At 52.2% G+C, this 18,834-nt stretch overlaps 6 protein-coding genes across 6 annotated transcripts; 3 read left to right on the top strand and 3 right to left on the bottom strand.

The window, feature by feature from the left end:
* Positions 1-1,507: 1,507 nt before the first annotated feature.
* On the top strand, positions 1,508-6,529 carry BUD2 (GTPase-activating protein BUD2; the record flags this gene model as incomplete). The annotated part of the gene is made up of 4 exons (XM_046094384.1): positions 1,508-1,518; positions 1,609-1,630; positions 2,578-5,458; positions 5,559-6,529. The coding sequence occupies 4 exons, from the start codon at positions 1,508-1,510 to the stop codon at positions 6,527-6,529; spliced, it is 3,885 nt and encodes a 1,294-aa protein (XP_045950363.1).
* Positions 6,530-7,651: 1,122 nt separating this feature from the next.
* Positions 7,652-7,810, bottom strand: LDX57_012633 (uncharacterized protein; the record flags this gene model as incomplete). Its single annotated transcript, XM_046094383.1, has 1 exon — positions 7,652-7,810. One exon carries the CDS (start codon positions 7,808-7,810, stop codon positions 7,652-7,654), a length of 159 nt encoding a protein of 52 aa, XP_045950362.1.
* A 71-nt stretch (positions 7,811-7,881) lies between these two features.
* On the bottom strand, positions 7,882-9,399 carry LDX57_012632 (uncharacterized protein; the record flags this gene model as incomplete). The annotated part of the gene is made up of 2 exons (XM_046094382.1): positions 7,882-8,786; positions 8,856-9,399. The coding sequence occupies 2 exons, from the start codon at positions 9,397-9,399 to the stop codon at positions 7,882-7,884; spliced, it is 1,449 nt and encodes a 482-aa protein (XP_045950361.1).
* Positions 9,400-9,479: 80 nt separating this feature from the next.
* LDX57_012631 (uncharacterized protein) lies at positions 9,480-11,259 on the top strand. The gene has a single exon (XM_046094381.1). It carries the CDS (start codon positions 9,670-9,672, stop codon positions 11,239-11,241), a length of 1,572 nt encoding a protein of 523 aa, XP_045950360.1. The 5' UTR covers positions 9,480-9,669; the 3' UTR covers positions 11,242-11,259.
* Positions 11,260-11,318: 59 nt separating this feature from the next.
* Positions 11,319-12,648, bottom strand: COQ9 (uncharacterized protein). Its single transcript, XM_046094380.1, has 2 exons — positions 11,919-12,648; positions 11,319-11,807 (listed from the first exon to the last, which is right to left on the bottom strand). Exons 1-2 carry the CDS (start codon positions 12,492-12,494, stop codon positions 11,472-11,474), a joined length of 912 nt encoding a protein of 303 aa, XP_045950359.1. The 5' UTR covers positions 12,495-12,648; the 3' UTR covers positions 11,319-11,471.
* Positions 12,649-12,786: 138 nt separating this feature from the next.
* GBP2 (RNP domain protein) lies at positions 12,787-17,328 on the top strand. The gene is made up of 11 exons (XM_046094379.1): positions 12,787-13,186; positions 13,796-13,818; positions 14,677-15,028; positions 15,168-15,220; positions 15,373-15,380; positions 15,445-15,538; positions 15,617-15,757; positions 15,847-15,898; positions 15,997-16,421; positions 16,486-16,639; positions 16,701-17,328. Exons 1-11 carry the CDS (start codon positions 13,183-13,185, stop codon positions 16,838-16,840), a joined length of 1,446 nt encoding a protein of 481 aa, XP_045950358.1. The 5' UTR covers positions 12,787-13,182; the 3' UTR covers positions 16,841-17,328.
* Positions 17,329-18,834: the final 1,506 nt, after the last annotated feature.

Below are 18,834 nucleotides of genomic sequence, written 5' to 3'. Positions count from 1 at the left end.
TTTCCTGGCACCTGGAATGAGGATCCATGGCCTCTCTCGTCTTGCCTCCAAGGGAGGGATAAGGAGATGGAAGAGACATCCGTTCTAGACCGTCTACTTTCTCTGGCAGCGGCGACAAGCGTACGGAGTCGGCGTACGTGCATTCGGAGGTTATTCGAAGCATGGACGAGAATGGCAGGAGCTACACAGCTCTAGTGCATCTAGCGCCAACTATCTTGAGCCCCAAACCCCGTAGCGCAAATGGCTTGCAGCGTGAGGGCCACAACCGTGTCCCGTTTGGGGGGAGGATTTGCTCGACTTGTCCACTCATGGTGTGATGACCTGGCTCGCAACTGATTGACACCCGGCTTGCGTTCGAAGAAACATGGACGAGATACGGACAACCTGGGCACATTAGACTAAGGCACGAATCCCTGCGTCGATTGACTACATTCCAGATTAATTTTAACTTCCTGTCAGCTGAAGTAGCCGTGCGTCGTCCGTTCTTCGACGGGTTTTTTTGACTTTATTGGCGCATTCCAGGCCCTCGGAGATAATTAGGGGGAAGGCGAGGCGAGGCACGTCGGATAGAAGATCCAAGTCGGATTGGGAGAAAATCAAACATGATGGTACGAGTCGTGGGAAGGGGGAAAAGAAATAAAAGAACATTACTACGGAGTAGTCTGGCTTAGATTGTGCCATCCTGGAGTCTCTTCCAAGTGGATTCGTCGCCATAACGGTAATGGTCCCTCGACAGGGACAAAGTATTCGCCCATTTCTCTTTCGATAGAGGGGCTGGCTACTGATCAGTGAGTAGACAGAAAACTTAACCAATCCCAGGGCGTGAGCGATCACTTTGGGTAGGAAACATCCTGAATTCCGGGCAATAATGTCCCATCATCCAATATACTGGCCCGGATCACGGTGGATCTAAACAGACCCGCGCCCAACAATTCGGTTGAGCTGATTGAGTAACTTGAGACTCCCTTGCCAAAGAAAATCTCTGATGCAAAAGAGGAGGGGAAACGTCCCCTTGAAGTTGCCAGAAGCATTGCGACGGGACCATGGATATTTGGAAGGCGAACCAAACGATGAAGTCAGTGATGATGCCAACGACGAGACCTCGGGGAGGAATGATGTAGTCTCTGCGGTCTGTTAGCTAGTAGTACTCAGCTGTCGTCAGGGACATGGGCTTGTCGGAGAAATGGCTGTGCACTCGATAGTTTATCAGACGGAGGAGACTAACGAGTCGTACTTTTTCTCGGAAGAAGCTCGGATATTTGATCGTCTCGAGCCGAGGATTCTACTCGTAGACGTAATTATTGATATGGAATGATGATTTTCATGCAGTATTCGTAGTGTTCAGGACTGGCTACAAAGAGATTGATATTATTATCCTACAGAGTATCCTCTGTAGTTAATAATAATTCCAGCATTTCACGATCCGATCCTTCAGCCATCCACCACCCGTTTTCTCGGCTGTTTACTCCGTATCTCTCTTATTCTATCCTTCCATCTCACTCCTACGATGGACAACTAGTCGGTCTGACCGGCTTCTCTCCCTTACTCAGTCGCTGCGTCCCCACTTGGACGGCCGGGCTGACGTCGTACAAAACAAGCAATCTGCAGCGTTCAAACGCACGCCGTCAGGGTACACCAACGACAGCATCAATCAATCTGTCAATCACAAATATACGATCCCTACTCCATTTGGATATAGGGGAAAAGGTGGAATTGAGTCAAACAAGTGTAAGGATTGAAAGAAAGAGAAGACAGAAGTCAAGACAGAAGGCGTAGTAGAAGTAGAAACAAAGTCAAAAGACGAGGCTAAGGAAGACAGAAGGATGATCGGCCGTGGTTGGAGGAAGCAGGCGACGATTCTTCTTTCCTTCCATCGCTCCGGGGCGAACATAACCGACTCTTTTCTCTCTTTCCCTCTCTCTCTCTTTTATGCTGGAGAGGCCGAACTAGATTCACCGCACTTACGGAGCACCCATTGGACACTTTTTTATTCTTTTATTTTTCTTTTATTTCTTTTTCTGTTTCTTTTCCTTTCTTTTTCTTTTTTTCTTTCTAGAATTGAATTGGATTGGATTCTGTTTCTTCTTATTTCCCCTCCTCTTCTTCGTCTCTTCCATTTGATTTGATTTCTGATCTTTTTTTTTTTTTTTTGGCTTTTATTTTTTTGGGGTTCTCTACTCTTCTCCAGACTCTCCCGTCGCTCTCTTCTTTTTCCTCGTTCCTTCTTCCCCTCCCACTTCTTCTTCCTTCCTCCCCCCCCCCCCCCTGAAACCAATTCGAACGCTCGTGTCGCTGTCCTTTCCCTCCGCCATCAACCATCGTCCCCCCGTATAGCAACGCGCCGGCCTCGACCGAATGTGCGACTTTATCGCCCTCCACCTTCCCGGACTCCATGCGTTCAGCTAGCGACCCATTGGACGACAAAGGCCCTCAATTGTTCGAGGACGGTTGCGCAGCGTACGTTGGATCCCAACGTGCTGCACGATAACATCTGAACCGAGCAGATACTGTGTTTGTGTCTCGAGAAATTTTATTATTCTTAAGTGTGCGTCTCTCGTCATCTTGCGTGTTTTGTAGCGACCTCCTGCGAGTGCCGCTGCCACCCGATTTCGTCGTGCGTTGCGGGAAAAGATGGAGTCGGAATCGTCGAATGGGTTCAAGAGGAACTCGGTCAACCAAGGATCATACAGTCGTCCGGTGGAACGTCGCCCCAGCAAGAAATCATCCTCCAAAGATCGCCATGGGATGGTCTATCCCGACAGCTTCAGGGACACCGGCATCCGGACGGTGACGCCGGACTCCACCCAGGAGGCAGCCAACCATTCACCCTTGTCGGAGACGGAGTATCCCTCGTCGAGCGCAGCTCCCTCCCCTCGTGTCACCGCCCGAACGAGAGCGTCCGACGTGGAATCGCGCCGCGACTTTCACCCTTACTACTCGGCGGGGGATGAAGATGAGGCTCAGGTGGAATCGAGGAGCCAGCGGGCGCGATCCCGAACGACGACCTTGGATGACCAGCGCAGCGAAATCTCCCCCAACTTGTTCCTCACCCGGACTCGGAATCGTCTGGGCTCCATTAACACCACAGCCTCGCAGGTGAAGTCGCCCGACGAGCAGTCATCCTCCTCCATCGGATTTCCCTCCATCCAATCGCCCACCTATTTCAGCCAGTCCCTCGGTCGCCAACGAACAAGCAAAACGCCGCTGAGCTCCACCCTCCTGGCGAGCCTGAACACCAGTCAAACATCGTCGCCCCTGTCGAGTACGGATGCTACCAAAATCCTGCAGCTAATGAAGACCACCTGCGGACGGATGCACGGCATTCTTTCCTTCCGAACGGCTTCCACAACCGCCTGGACGTCGGGCTACTGTGCCATCAACGTCGCCACGGGGAGCTTGATCTACCAGGCAAAGGGCGAGCCTGCATTGGCCAAAACTCTAATCCCCGACCTTCGTGGCTGCCAGGTACGCTCGCTCGTCGACCCGGAACTTCGGACAAATTATCTCAGCGTTTCAACCTTCACCTCCGGTCTCGGCGTCGAGTTACGCCCTCATGTAAGCGAGACCTTCGATTCCTGGCTCGCCGCCCTGCTTTGTTGGCAACCCATCAGGCCGAAGGGTGTTCAGAACAAGATGACCAAACCCCAATCAGTCGCAATCGGCGACCGGCGTGTTGCTGACCGGCGAAGAAATTCCGAGAGCACGGTGCAGAAAGACGCCGCTATAATCAAGGTGGGCAAAATGGTGCTCTGGAATAAGCCCAGTGCGTCGGGGGCCAGGCCATCCTCTAGTCGGCGCGTTTCGACCTATCGCCAACAGCGCGCTCTGGCTTCTTCTTCGTGGCTGCAAGTTAGCTGCACTCTGCAGGAGAACGGGGTGTTCAAGCTGTTCACCGAGACCGACATCACCTTGGTGGCTTGCATTCAGTTGTCGCAACTTTCCCGGTGTGCGGTGCAGCAATTGAACTCTTCCGTTCTTGAGGACGAATTCTGCATTGCCATCTACCCGCAGTATGCTGCGCATGCGGTGTCTGGATTAACACGCCCTGTATATCTCGCTCTCGAAAGTCGGGTCTTGTTTGAAGTGTGGTTTGTACTCTTGCGCGCCTTCACCATCCCGGAGCTCTATGGACCGGAGTCGTCAATCGAAGATGATCCCACGAAAACGTCGGCGCCTACCGAAACGAGTACCCCGTCAATGGCGGACATGTTTAGGATCGAGAGAAACCTGAGCATACGAATAACGGAGGCGAAGCTATATCGCAACAAAGCAGAAGAGACTCCTCGAAGCCGGAAGCAGTCGCGGTCCCACAGCAACTCGGTTCCGACGTCGGCTATCAACGATTATTACACGGAAATTCTTCTCGATGGCGAGATACGAGCCAAGACCGCCGTCAAGTACCGTATCGCAAATCCTTTCTGGCGGGAGGACTTTGAATTCCACGACCTCCCGCCAGTCTTGTCGCAGGCATCGATACTCGTCAAAACTCTCAACCCTACACAGAAAGACTGGACGCTCATCTCACATGGCTCATACCATGACACGAACCCGACACGTGCGCTGGACGATGTTGAGCTCTCCTCTCACGATGCCACGCATGGGAGGGTAGACCTGCGACTGGACGACCTAGAACCCGGCGTGGAGATTGAGAAATGGTGGCCGATCCTCGATAACCGAGATCAGCCTGTAGGCGAGATGCTGATGAGGGCTCGGATGGAGGAGACGGTCGTTCTCATGTCCCACGAATACGCGCCCATGTCCGAACTTCTCCACTCCTTCACCAACGGCCTAACCATCAATATGGCGCATGTCATGTCTTCAGAACTCAACCAGCTGTCTGAGGCTCTGCTGAACATTTACCAAGTTTCGGGCAGCACTGTCGAGTGGATCTCCGCCTTAGTTGAGGACGAGATAGATGGTGTGCATAAGGAATCCACGGCAAACAGGCTCCGTTATACCACCAGGATCCATTCCAATGACTCGAGAGAATCGGGACACGATCGGGAAGTTCTGGTAAGAGATATGGGGCGCACTGCCACCGTGGAGGCGAACTTACTCTTTCGGGGAAACTCTCTGCTCACCAAGGCCCTTGACTTCCACATGCGCCGACTTGGAAAAGAATACCTTGAGGAAACCATTGGAGATCGACTACGCGAAATCGACAATGGTGACCCGGAGTGCGAGATCGACCCGTCTCGTTTGAACCGTTCGGACGACCTTGAACGGAACTGGAGGAACCTGGTTGCTCTCACCACGGGTGTCTGGAAATCTATTGCCAGTTCAGCTTCCCGATGTCCCGCAGAGCTAAGACTCATCTTCAGGCACATCCGGGCTTGTGCAGAAGATCGCTACGGCGACTTCCTCCGGACGGTAACCTACAGCAGTGTCTCGGGCTTCTTGTTCTTGCGATTCTTCTGCCCAGCAATCCTGAACCCAAAACTTTTTGGATTGCTAAAAGGTATGTTTCCTTTTCTTCTCTGCTTCGTTCTTCTAATCAGTTTTCACTTCATTTTCTTTCTCGTCGATTCTTGTCTTTTACTCTCTCTAATGAAAAGCAGACCACCCCCGTCCACGTGCTCAACGTACTTTGACCCTGATTGCCAAAGCACTGCAAGGCCTGGCCAACATGACCACCTTCGGTAGCAAGGAACCTTGGATGGAGCCGATGAACAAGTTCTTGGTCGGCAATCGCTCAGAGTTCAAGCAATTTGTCGATTCCATCTGCGCTATACCCGCAGACCGGCCGGCTCCGATTGTCACGCCCTCCTATGCCACGCCCATCCAAATCTTGGGCCGTTTACCGCACACCTCACGCGAGGGGTTTCCCAGTCTTCCGTTCTTGATCGATCACGCCCGGAGCTTTGCCAATTTAATCAGAATCTGGCTTGACGTGGCACCTGAGAGACTTGGAGACCTTGAAGAGATTGATCCATCTATCAGGAAATTTCATGAGGTGGCACTTAGCCTGCAACAGCGTACGCGGGAATGCCTGCAAAAGGCCGAGTCAGCCGAGCGTCCGAGCGGAAATCTCGAAATCAAATGGGAAGAATTAGTTGATTCGATGGAACGATCGGCCACTTTCTACGACGACAGTTCCAAGCCTACGACTCCGGCCACAGAGACTGCAGTGGTAGGATCCGCATCTGTCACTGGCAGTCACCGAAACTCCATTGGGTACTTCGCGTCGCGGCCGTCCCTTCCCCGTCGGTCCACAGACTATGCCGCTGAGGCTGACGATGAAACGCCTCCAAGTTCCTCCTCCGCCACCTGGGACCAAAGTCGTGTGCCTTTTTCGATACCGCGGTGGCCCGACCCTCGAGATAGCACCAGCAGTTCCAAGAATTCTTCCACTTACTCTCTCGAATATACCGCGGAAACATCCAAGTCAGCACGTCGATCCAGCATCACTCGAGAGACCACGAGCAAGTACCGCTTTTTCGACTTTGTCCCGGCGCCATCTCGGCGAAAAGCAAAGGACCGAGACAACGCTCAACAACAATCTCGCGAGGAACTTCGAAATGAATTCTAAGTAAATATAGAGCGAAGACTTTGTGATTTTGCCTCCCGCTTTGCACTATATTACAGATTCAACTAACATCGCATTAACGTTGATCTTTTTTTGGTTTGGAGCATAAAAAGAAAAGAGAGAAGAAAAGAAAAAATCAAAAACAAAAGAAAGAACTGGCAGCCCGGTTGGTTTTATAAAATTGGCAGGTGGCTTTTTTCATTTCACTCCTCTTCTCCGGTTTACTTACTTCTTTCCGTTTTGTATAACACATAGGGTTCTTGTCAGAACAAGTCCCTACATCTTCTGATGTACATTTTGTCCCCCTTCTAACCCCCCTCTGCCTACTTACACATGTGCTCATGATTTAACGCACCTTCCCTTCTATTATCTTTACTTTTTTTTTTGGAAAGCATTTCTCATGGTGTTGATACCCTGCTCGGACTGCTCTTTTTCACCTTTCTTTCTTCCTATTTCAATTATTTATTACGTGTGCGTGGAAACACAAGGTATCCTCTTTACCAGCAGTGCTCGAGGCGATCTTTTCTTTATCTCTCAACCTGCTAGAATTGGGAGGGAAAGGTCATGTTGGATCTTGGATCTTCTTTATTGAAATGGCTGCAGAAACAGCGGTTTTATTGATTTGTGTAAATAGTCTTATCTTCCTCTTCTATACCGGCATATATGAACATGGGTACTTTACCTTTCATATATGGATTGATATTTATATTGCTCTGGGCATTCGAGCAGTTCTTTTTAATAGGAAAAATCACGTAGGCACTGATTCGCTATAGGGGTGATATGTCATGCGAAACCTATAGTTACATATCATATGCTGGGGCAAAAAGTAATGACAATGATGATATGCTGATATACATGGTATGATCGACATGTAGACATGATCTTCCAACATTCCAACTAATTTTCAACGTGATAGTCAGTAGAAATATATAGAAAAAGAAAACCCTCCCAAAAAGTACAGAGTACATCCATGATGCATACAAGTCTACCAACCGGGCAAAGCTACTATAGACACAAACCACAACATGCAAGATAAATCGAAACCAAACACCGCACCCACTCCTTCCAGCGAACCCAGATTAGGTACCTACATACATAAAATAACATATTGTATCTTGTCTTAGCTCACATCCACAAACAAAGCTTTCCACTCGCCGTACCGGCCGCAACCCAGTTCTTGCTGCGATGGAAGACCGACACGGCAGGTACCGCTGTGATGCCGTCGCCGCCGAGCTGCGCGAGCTGGTCGCCCGAGCCGCTGTAGATGTCTACGAAGCGGTTCATGTTTCCGATGCAGAAGCGCTGGATGGCGGATTGCGGGTTTTGTTGCCATTGGGGGCGGAGGCTGATTGGATCTATTGGTTAATTGGGAGGTTCTTTTTCAGGGGAGAAGGGGGAGGGCGGAATGTAATGGGTAGGGGGAAGGAAACATACATAGTCACCCATCGTCCCGTCTGACAGTTATGTCGCACGACGGTATCCGGCTTCATTTGGTCATCAGAGAGGGTGTGGCCGGGCTTCCAGGAGGGGAGGCCCTTGGCACCGAAATCGTAGATCTTGAGGGTATCGTCGTACGAGGAGGTTGCGATCTGTCCGATGCTGTTGAATGCGGCATGCGAGACGGACAGACGGCTCTGGTGCTCTCCGACGGGAATGGGGTCGTCGTGCGAGAGCTTTCGGAGATCCCACAGGCGCATGGTACGGTCGAGACTGGCGGTTGCGACATAGTGCGGCTGCGTCGGGCAGAGCGAGAAGCCGCCGATTTTCTTCTCGGAGAGACGCCATGTGGCGACGGAGGAGGTGTTGCGCTTGGAAGTGGTGCGCATGTCGTGTCGTCCGAACTCGCCTTCTAGCGTCGTCCAGTAGAGACAGTTCGGGTCGTCGGCGGCCATGTCGACACCGGAGATGGGGACGTCCTCGGATGTGGAGGCCGGAGCGTAGCGCTCTACAGAGGTGGTCTTTTCGAGGTCCATTTCTCGGATGGAGCTGTCGTAGCTGGCGGTATAGAGGTGCGTGGGTTTGGATGGGTGGATGGTCATCGCGCTGATGGTGCGGGTGTGTGGTTTGAGTTGGGTCAGGACGGGGTCGGGGTCATCGTCTTCCTCGTCGTCGTCTTCTTGTTTGACACCGGACGTGGACTTTTCCTGGGAGGCGTCCAGAACTCCGAGGTGGCCCATCTTATCACCGGCGAAGACCAGTGGTTTCGCCTCCGAGGGATGAAGGGTCATGGCGTAGATTCGTTCGGGGGTGATCTTGATTCCTGTTGAACACTGGGTGTTAGCAAGGACATTCGATAGATAACAATCACAGTTGACGGGGATGCTCATACTAGTAGGCTCCCAGGCCTCCCACAGGTTCAATCCACTCATCTCCTCTCTCAATGCCTTCAAGTCCTTATCCGTTGTCTTCTTGATATCCTCCTCGTCAAAGGTCCGCTGATACGGCATTGCCACACCCTTCGTCACCACGTCGACCCCGATCAACCCATCGCCGCTCAGCTTCTGTCCAGACACCAACATTTCATTGAAGGAGAACGAGTCCGACTTGCGCAGCCGCTTCGCCCTCTCCGCCTCTTGAAACACCGCATGGTCCTCTTCCGCCTTGCGCTTCGCAACCTCACTCTCCGCCGCGATGCCCCTGATCCGCGAGGACATCCGCCGGGGCAGCACCGGCTCTGCCTCCTGCTTGACCTTCTTGGGCGGCGCCTTTTTCTTCGACTTGGCTTTGTCTCCGCCGGGCGAGCCCTTGGACATTTTCGGCGCAAAGACGCCAGCGGATTTCGCCTCTAACGAGAGTTTCTTGAGCAGCGCATCGCGTTCGGCGATGTTCGCTAGACGCTGCTTTTCGAAGTCGGAAATTTCCTCGTTGCCCATTGTGATTCAGTTCTGCGGCGAAAGGATAATAATGATGAAAATGGACAATTTCGTCAACGATGGCGGGCACGAACAGAGGAACACAATGAATGCGACAGCGAGTCGACGGAAAAGAGCGGCGCGTCGGCCACCACCGCGTGGTCACGTGGGGCGCGTTAATGGGAAATCCGATCGTCTCCAAATCGGCAGAAAATCTATCCAGCACGGCTCGCCGGGCCTGAACATATTCCAACACATATCCCCCCGGCCCCAACCTGCCAGATTCCACGCATGTCTCGTCACTGGCTGGCGCTCTCGGTGCGCAATTCCCTCGCTCCGTTTTTATATCAAACTCCGACGCTCTCGGCGTCGCTGCTGAATCGTCGAGCTCCGTCGTCGTTCCGATCATATTCTTCTGAGTCTGAACGCTCTCGATCAGATGAGCCGGCCCCGGCCACGGACGGCGAGAGCAATGCACAGCAGGACCCGGATGCCGGGCGGGAGAAGCCCCGGAAATCTTACCTTCAACGACGCGCTGTCTCGGCAGCGCGGCCTCGCCCCGATTTCTCTGACCCATCGAGGAAGCCGAACCTGACTTCCAAACCGTCGAAGAAACCGAGCATGACTCCCACCTCATTGCGGGCGGGGAGTATGACCCGCGGCGAGAGGCAGGTCTTCAGCGACTTGCTGCAGCAGATTGGAGGGGGCCAGCAAGAGCCAGAGCAAGCGCCGACGGATCACACGAAGGAGGAGACTCCCGAAAGCCCGCCCCCGGGGCTTCCGAGATTAAGCAACGAGGATCGCAGCGAACGGGACCAGATTTCGTGGATCTTCGACTCCGTGCTGAAGGACGTCCAGAACCGGAACCGGAACCGACATCAGAACCAGAACCAGGAAGCAGAAGCTCAGCAGGGTCAGGCCGCCATGCAGATTCCCGAGGAACTCGATGCCGGGAGCATCGAGCATAAACTGATCAGACGGGGACTTACGATAGAGCACAGCAGCGCCGAAATCTCGGAGTTGCTCAGACTCGAAAGCATCCCGATGCAAGAGGCGGTCTTTCTGATCGTCGAACGAGAATCCGCGAGGACTGGAACCGCTCTGCAGGCCGCCATCGACGCAGGCAAAGGCGATCAGGCCGTTTGGGACGTCTGCAAGGAACGTATCTTCTCCATGCTCGACCTTCTCGTGACTACCCACACCGCCGGGGCGGACGGTGATGCCTCCCCCTTTGCTCCTCCTTCAGACCCGACCGCCGTTCCCGAACAGACCGCCACCCTCGCGAAACTCCTCGATCTCCCGCCCGAAATGCCCGCCGAATCGGTGGTCTCGGCGCTCTACCCCAAGATGCTCCTCTCCGTATTCCAACTCCTGAACCTCCACTTCCCGCAGTCGCCGCTGATCGGGCAGTTCCGCACGACCGTCAAGTCGCACGGACGCACATCGACCGTGCTCGGGGCCTCGACGGGCCTGTACAACGAGATGATCTACTTCTACTGGCGCGGCTGCCAGGATCTGCCCTCGGTGATCTCCCTACTGCAGGAGATGGAAGTGACGGGCGTGGAGCCGGACGAGCGCATGTGCGCCCTGCTGAGAGCGATTGTTCTCCAGCGCAAAGAGGACATCCAGAAGCATGCGAGGCGGAGGATGCCGAATGCGCCCAAGACCCGCGAGCCGTGGTGGGATCTAGCGCCGAACCGCATGGCCGTGAAGGACTTGATTGGGGAGGACGGTTGGATTCGCAAGTTGGAAATGCGAGTGCAGGAGAAGGAGGAGAGGGAGAAGGAAGAGAAGGAGAAGGATATGCAGTGGAAGAAGCAAGAGGAAAGGGAGGATGTGAAGTGGGAGAAGGGGTTGAAGTAGTCTGTCTGGGTTTGGGGGGGCTTCTTGTACATACTAACTATCGCATATACATAACTAGATATCGATATAGATGAGGAGTGGTGTAAGATAAAACCAATGTAATTATACTACTATACATATACATGAATAATCTACCAGTAAACGTACACTCCCATCCAACCCAACCTACTCAACCACCCCCAAAGTTCAGTTCACAAGAGAACTCTATCAACCAAAATCAACCCTCCAAATTAAATCTTCAAACCCCAACTCCTCCCCACCCCGACAGCCGTAGAACCCATGAATCCCAAACATTGCTTCACGCCCGACAATTTCTCCCCAAGAGCCTTGACGTCCTCGACGCGACGGTCCACAAAAGCCTCGGTATCCGCGAGGCTCGAGCCCGGCGCTTCACGGGTCATGACGACTTCAGCGGACGCGAAGATGGCGGACACGGACAGCCGCTTGGTGTACCATGTTGTGTCGACGGAGGTGTCGCCGGCGAGGTTCAGGATATCGTCCGAGAGGGCGTGTAGTTCGGAGAGCGAGAGGGGGACGTTGCTGGGGAGGGACATGAGGGCTAGGGCCTTGTCTTATCATTAGCATATGCCTTGGTTGATTTGAATGGAGATAGTAAATCCATCAAACAATATCCCCAGAAGCGAAAACGGAGATTGAAAGGGGAGGGAAACGCTAACATCCTGCCACTGATGCCTAACATCCACATTCATCCGTAACCGTTCCATCAACAGGACCTTGATTTTCTGCTCCACGGAAGCACCCGCATATTGCTCCAACAGGCCATCGTGGACGCTGGCGCGCAACAAGCCCCGTCGACTCGCCAGCCAGAACAAGATCAGGTCGAACTCGGCGCGCGGGAACAGCTGCACCGAGACGTCGAGGAAGCCGGCGTCGCGAGCGCCCAGGATCAATGCGTCGCGGGTGAAGCCATGCTCCGGGATGTGTCGGAGGGCGGCGGAGAGGATGGTGGTTTGCGAGTTGGTGTATTCGTGGACTGGGGGGTCGGGGTGGTGTTGTGAGTGGTAGAGGCGGGTTGACGATGACGAAAAGGAGGGGACGAGGCGGGTTTGTTGGCGGGGAGAGCTGTTGGTCTGGAGGGTCGTGGACTGGCGGAGGAGATGGAGATGGCGACGGGATTGGGAGGCGCTGAGAGAGGCGGAGGCGGAGGCGGAAGAGGTGGGAAGAGAGAGAAGGCAGCGTCGCGAGGGAGCCAGGAAGGAGGGCGAGCGAGAGAGGAGCATGGGGTGGGCCATGGTGGGATGTGGTTGTGGTGATAGTAGTAGGACAATGAGGAGGTTCACGGCGTCGGAAGAAAAGAAAAAAGGAACAAGGGAAGTTTGGCGGGTGGGCTTAAGCGGTGGCCTGAGCGGAGCCAAGCGGGATTCCTGAATGGCAGCAGTGGATCGGATTGATGAGTACATGGGAGATAGTAAATAGTAAAGAGTAAAGAGTAAAGAATTGAGTAGCTAAGTCAATTGAATTGATTATGTCTCAAGAAATCCCAGAAATTCCTCAAGAATTGAAGTATAGCATCCCTCCATGACAATCCAAGGAACATCTTATCTGTCCAGAAGCATCACGATGATCCAATTCCAGAGGATTTAATGGGATTTTAGCCTCCCTTCTCCGCTCAATTGATCGATTCTTTGATTTCCCCCGCGCGACCTTCTTCCTTTCCCTTCCCTCTTTTTTTCTTCCTTCTCTTCTTCTTCTTTTCTCCCTTCTTACTCTTCCTTTTCTTCCGTAACCCCAATCCCAATTCCAGTTCCAGTTCCAATTCCATCCCCATCCTCATCCCGTCCTCCTCCACCTTCATCCATACTTCCTCTTCCTATCGATCCCTCTGTTGATCCGCCCTCGAGCATCCACCATCCCGTCGCGCCAACTCCACGGAGTTTAAAGTTATCTGTCGGAGGAAACTTGGAGCTATTGACCGTCATCATGGGTGAGTGTCTATTCGTTTTTGTCTATCTCCACGGAAGTCCAACATGTTGAACTGGAGCTGGAGCTGGAGCTTGAATCCCATCAGTATCACAACGTGTCTCTCCCCGTCCATTCTCTCCTACTCTCTCCTACAAGACCAAGTCCGAGTCTTTTTCACCCGCGAGGTCCTTCAGATTGTCTGATCTGATTGGACTGGACTCAGTGAATTCCCCCCATCCTCCCCCCCCATTTCCTACTCTCCAGTCCGTTCAGTCCGTCCATCCTCTGAGCTACTGTAAGGAACCGAGACGGGCTGAAATCCCAGCTGTCTGAATCGCATCCTGCATCCCGGAGTGCCACGGGAACGCCAATCACACCTTCGCATGCAGTCTTTTTGTGTCTGACAAGAGGCCGACCTGACTGTCCCCCTCCTTTATCTCTTTTTCCCCTTCCCTTCCCTCCTTTTTCCCTCTTCTTCCCCTCCCCCCTTCTTCTTCCTCGTTTTCCCCTTCTTCCTCCCTTCTCCATCTTCCCCCTTCATCTTTCTTCTTCCTTTGTGATTTCCCCCCCTCGTGCGGACGTTTCCCCAACCTGTCGGTTTTGTGGCTTACCTTTAAGGCGTGATCTCCAGCTGACGTTTATCGACCGTACCAAGTAAGTTGTTTTGTTTTGCAATTATATGATTTTATTCTATTTTATGCTTCTTTTTCTGATGCCATTTCGATGCTTTCAACGTGGTGCTTGTGGTCGGGCCTGGTGGCTTTTACGTCCCGGCCTCTATTGTTCCCTCCTCTTTTTGTTTTCTACTCCGTCCACCTTGTTTCTTTTCTTTGCTTTTCTTCTCGTCTTCATCTTCTCCTCGTCCATCTTTTCTCTCCCCTCGATGATTCTCGTTTCGCTGAGAAATCCAACTTTCTTGGGTGGGATGAAAATAGATGCCTAGATTCATGGTGGCTGCACAACTGCGACAGCTGGGTTTACTTACCAGGCGGAGTTGGAGTCGGGGGTCTGGGCGAGCAGGAGCAGTAGCTCTCTCGTCCGCCCGTCCCCACTTGACCATGGGGAGCACGCCCAGGGCCTATTCCATTGCTGTCCTCCATGTCCGTCTCTTCTTACTTACTGTCCCTTTTTTCTTTTCTTTCTCTTTCTTCTTCTTCTGTACAGAGTTGCTGTCGTTGTTTTTCTCCTATCTAAACCCATCCCAATGGTTTGAACTGCCCGCGGGTCCCCAAACGGCCAAGCCCAAAGGTCCCCGGCGCGACTTACTTTCATGCTTTGTCACCGGCAGCTCAGCCCGTGTCACCTGACTCGGGTCGTTCTTCGGTTCCTCCAATTCGATTCATCCATTCATTCCCAGACTCCCCAGCTGTAACCTTGCGATCCCTGTTCTGCCTCGCCGCCCCTTTCCTCCCTCCTTTTCTTTCTTTCTTCTTCTTTTTCTCTTTTCTTCTGCCGTCAGGCTTCTCTCATTCGTCGATGCCGGCCTCCTTCTCCGATACTGACCACGCGCAGCGCGAAAGGTCTCGTTCTCCCCGTCGTCGTTCGCGCAGCCCTCGACGCTCTAGCCGCCGCTCGTATTCGCCGCTCAGCCGTTCTCGCAGCCGTGACGACTATCGCCGCAGTGACCGTCGTTCTCGCTCGCCTATGAGTACTGCTCCCGGCCCCTCCGGAGGACAATCAGGTTTTGGTTACGGCGGTCGCAGCAGCTACCCGCCGCCCCCCAGATCGTTCGAAGATCGCGCTTCCGCCAAAGAACAAATGATGCAATCCGTGCGCGAATCGTCCCAGCAAGACCGTCGCGTCTATGTGGGCAACCTATCTTACGATGTCAAATGGCATCATCTGAAAGACTTTATGAGACAGGGTGAGCAGGGTCATATCGTGTCGGGCGTGTGATTTGTTTATTTTTTTTTTGTTGATTCTTCATCGCCTGTTGCATCTTGCTGGATTTGGAATTCGTGGCTGACCAGGAGGGGGAAACGATCTTTCCGCGTGATTTACAGCTGGAGAAGTTATCTTTGCCGACGTCTTACTGCTTCCGAATGGAATGTCGAAGGTGGGCGCCAATGCGTAGTTTGCGGCTGGTTTTCTTTTCTGTTTTACCTGTGCCTTTTTTGTGCTCCTGGCTTCCCCTTCTCCCCCCTTTGGCTTTGATTTGATGGACTGTTGGGTTGACGGGCTGGGCCCTGGCTGTCCGGGATATTGTAGGGATGCGGGTGAGTGTTGGTCCATGTCCTGTCGCGTGCGCAACCCCGCCCTGACTAACTTGTTTTCCTGCAGGATTGTGGAATACGCGACCAGAGACCAAGCGCAAAATGCCGTCAACACGCTTAGCAACCAGAATCTGATGGGTCGACTTGTTTACGTCCGCGAGGTATTTTCACCCACTTTCCATCGCGCCTGATCGTTTGTCGAGCAGGAAGAGGTGCTGATTGATATTGTTTCACTGTAGGACCGTGAACCCGAGCCCCGTTTCACCGGCGGACCCTCCCGTGGTGACTTTGGCGGCGGTGGCCGCGGTGGTTTCGGAGGCGGTTTCGGTGGTCCCGGCGGTGGTGCTGGTGGCGGCGGCCGTCAGCTCTACGTGGCTAATGTTTGTTGTCCCCACCCCCGATCCTACAGATGCGAATGGATAGGATACTTGATATGGCAACAGGTTATTGACCATCTCGGCTTGTTTAGCTCCCATTCAACGTTGGCTGGCAAGATTTGAAGGATCTTTTCCGCCAAGCAGGTAAGACCCCTCCTCCCGCGACGAATGACGTCTCCAATTGCCCCTGTGCTTTGTGGCATCGGGCATCCGCGTTAACCCCGATTCCTTTCGTCTTTTAGCTCAGCAAGGCGCCGTCATCCGTGCCGATGTTCACACCGATCCTTCTGGCCGTCCCAAGGGCTCCGGTATCGTCGCCTTTGAGTCCCCCGAGGATGCTCGCAATGCCATCCAACACTTCAACGGCTACGACTGGCAGGGTCGAGCTCTGGAGGTGCGCGAAGACCGCTTTGCCGGGGCCGGTCCCGGTTTTGGCGGCCGCGGTGGTTTTGGCGGCGGCTTTGGCGGTCGTGGCGGATTCGGAGGTCGCGGTGGCTTTGCCGGACGTGGCGGCTTCGGTGGTGGCTTCGGTGGCCGTGGTGGCTTTGGCGGTGGCTTCGGTGGTGGTCCCGGGGGCTTCGAGGGCGTGGCTTCCGTGCCCCCCAACCCCTTCACGGACTATGCTACCTCGGGTGGTGATAAGAGCCCTGTCATCTACGTCCGTAACGTGAGTACTCCTTGGGACATATGAAGAGAAGGGACGATCCCAACTAACGTGTGACCCCTGATAGTTGCCCTGGTCGACCTGCAACGAAGATCTCGTGGACTTGTTCTCGACCATCGGCAAGGTTGACCGCGCTGAGATCCAGTACGAGCCCAACGGCCGCTCGCGCGGTACGGGTGTGGTGCAGTTCGACAGCGCTGATACCGCAGAGACCGCGATCGGTATGTTTGGCCCTTTGCCTCAAGCGAGTTCCGATCTGGATGCTAATATATGTCAATCTAGCCAAATTCACCGGTTACCAGTACGGTGGCCGTCCTCTCGGCATCACCTTCGTCAAGTACATGAATGCCGATCCCGGCCATGGCGATGCTATGGACAGCGGCGACCCGACCGGAGGAATCACGCAGGATCAGATCATGTAATTGTATCCATGTTGTCCTTCCCTTTTGTTTCAGTTTTCTTTTCTCTCCCTGCAGGTAGGCTCATGAGGAAGAAAAAGTTTTGTGATGTCAGTTTTAAGACCAACGACCTGTTCTTGGGGTGGATTCGAATATGTCATGTCATCTGATTCCCTAGTGTGCCTTCTTTATCTTGCGTGTTGATTCCTTTCGGCGGTCTGATTTCTAGTTATGTACGGGACCAATCGAATCTCGAATGTCTTTTCGTCCTTGGTTTTGACCTTGGTTGCGAATTGTTGTTTATCCACTTGTCGGCTTGCAGAACTCCATTGCACTGTATGTATTGGTTTTGTCCAGGGACTGTAGACCTACTCTGATTTAGCGCTCATCTCTTGCTATTTCTTGGTGAGTAGATCTGAGCCCGCCCTGAGCGCTTCAAGCTAATTATCCAGTAAAAGCTAAGGAGAGAGATAAATAGTTTCAGTAGCCTTAATATCATATACTGTTCTAGACTCACCAGAGTTTCTTCTACTTATATGTAAAAGATAAGTTCAATAACGGGAAACTGGACTGATGAGTTGATTTGTATACCGACAAGATATTCTAGCTTTTATGATTAAAATATGTTTCAAGATACTATTCGAAATTGGCCAGGCGCATATTATCAAAAACATTTATTTATGCTAATTCTACTGGGTCTCATTAGGTCTTCAGAAAAGAAAGAAGAGCAGGGGGCAGACAAGAACATTTTTGAGGCCCTTTCCCTTGTACTGACTAAACACCAAAGTTCGAGAACTAATCAGCTGCACGTTGATTTGAACCGTGGAGCATATAAAGCCTGTCTAGTTAATTGAATTGATTCAATATTCAAGCAAGCATGGCCATGAGTCTTGCCCTATATGACGTACCTATCATGTCTATATCAGCCCATTGGGAGGGAGCACGAGTCATCTGGAGAAGTCCTCCAATACCCATACTCCGTTCAAGAGACCACTGGTTCTGTGCATGTGCAGATTACGCCCCGTATAGGAAGAGACAGAAGAAGAAGAAGAAGCCAATGTCCTCATGAAAGAGCTGGAAGCGGATGTATATGTAAATGTATACTTCGATCTCGGCGTTGTCGTTTAGTTGCATTGTTTTTTGTCGTATAAAGTGGCAAGTTATTTAAGATCCTTGTTGTCCTTGTACATACAAGTATAAACACTGCCATGACCTCTCCGAGTTGGAAAAGCAGGTTCCCTTATCAGAAAAGTGAATTCTCTCTTCCATTCCACAGAAACAACAACAAACAGTACGTTAGGGGAAAGATATTAGAGAGAGAGAGAGAGAGAAAGTAGAAGAAGATGCTTGTCGTATCTTTTTCCTCTCTTGTCTTTGTCTTCCGCCGGCCGGCATTGTCAACGTTCACGTCATCAATGCCCAAATTCCATAAGATGGATGTCCATACATACATACTTCGTACCTAGCCCACCAATTGCTCGTGCAGCAGCCTGTCTAGTTTCATGCATATCTCGACCCTCCATGCTTCCTCATAATCGCAGTTAAGTTTCTTCATAAACGCAACAAGTACTTTCTTACATTGATCTTCCCGTCATTCCACAATTAGGACTTTCTTTCGCTTCCCAGATCAGGATAGTTCCTTCAGTCGGTGGCGTTTCTTTGGTGCGAGCCATCACTTGCATCAGGTGATAAGTTACGGAATTTTGAACAGGGGCTCCCTGGATAGAAAAAGATGCGTGTTCTGTGGTGGGAAGGTGAAACTATAGAGTATGAAGTGCACTACTAAGTCTCTCATTGATCTAGATAGGGAAATTTTCAAGGCTCTGGAGAAACCCCGATTTGTATAACTATATAGACCTAACATAACATGACATTCTGTCCTCGATTGGTATCATATTTTGCAACAGAGGCAGGTACATATGCATACATACTCAGACTGAAGACACCTAGAAATCAAATCCTATCACATGAAACCAACTCAGGAAGTTAACATCAAAAGTGATCGATGAATAAATGGT

The sequence above is a fragment of the Aspergillus melleus genome (genome assembly GCF_016097325.1).
Source record: "Aspergillus melleus strain CBS 546.65 chromosome Unknown contig8, whole genome shotgun sequence".
NCBI lineage: Eukaryota > Fungi > Ascomycota > Eurotiomycetes > Eurotiales > Aspergillaceae > Aspergillus > Aspergillus melleus.
The sequence above is the reverse complement of the archived record's forward strand: the minus strand, read 5'-3'. Positions and strand labels throughout refer to the sequence as shown.

What these genes read in the sequence shown, in the direction of transcription:
- LDX57_012631 (XM_046094381.1), top strand. Translation starts at nt 9,670, where the DNA reads ATGTCTCGTCACTGGCTGGCGCTCTCGGTGCGCAATTCCCTCGCTCCG.
- COQ9 (XM_046094380.1), bottom strand. Translation starts at nt 12,494, where the DNA reads ATGGCCCACCCCATGCTCCTCTCTCGCTCGCCCTCCTTCCTGGCTCCC. An exon ending in TTAGGCATCAGTGGCAGGAT is followed by an intron (nt 11,808 to 11,918) that starts GTTAGCGTTTCC and finishes TGATAAGACAAG; the next exon opens with GCCCTAGCCCTCATGTCCCT.
- GBP2 (XM_046094379.1), top strand. An exon ending in GACTTGTTTACGTCCGCGAG is followed by an intron (nt 15,539 to 15,616) that starts GTATTTTCACCC and finishes GTTTCACTGTAG; the next exon opens with GACCGTGAACCCGAGCCCCG. An exon ending in TACCGCAGAGACCGCGATCG is followed by an intron (nt 16,640 to 16,700) that starts GTATGTTTGGCC and finishes ATGTCAATCTAG; the next exon opens with CCAAATTCACCGGTTACCAG.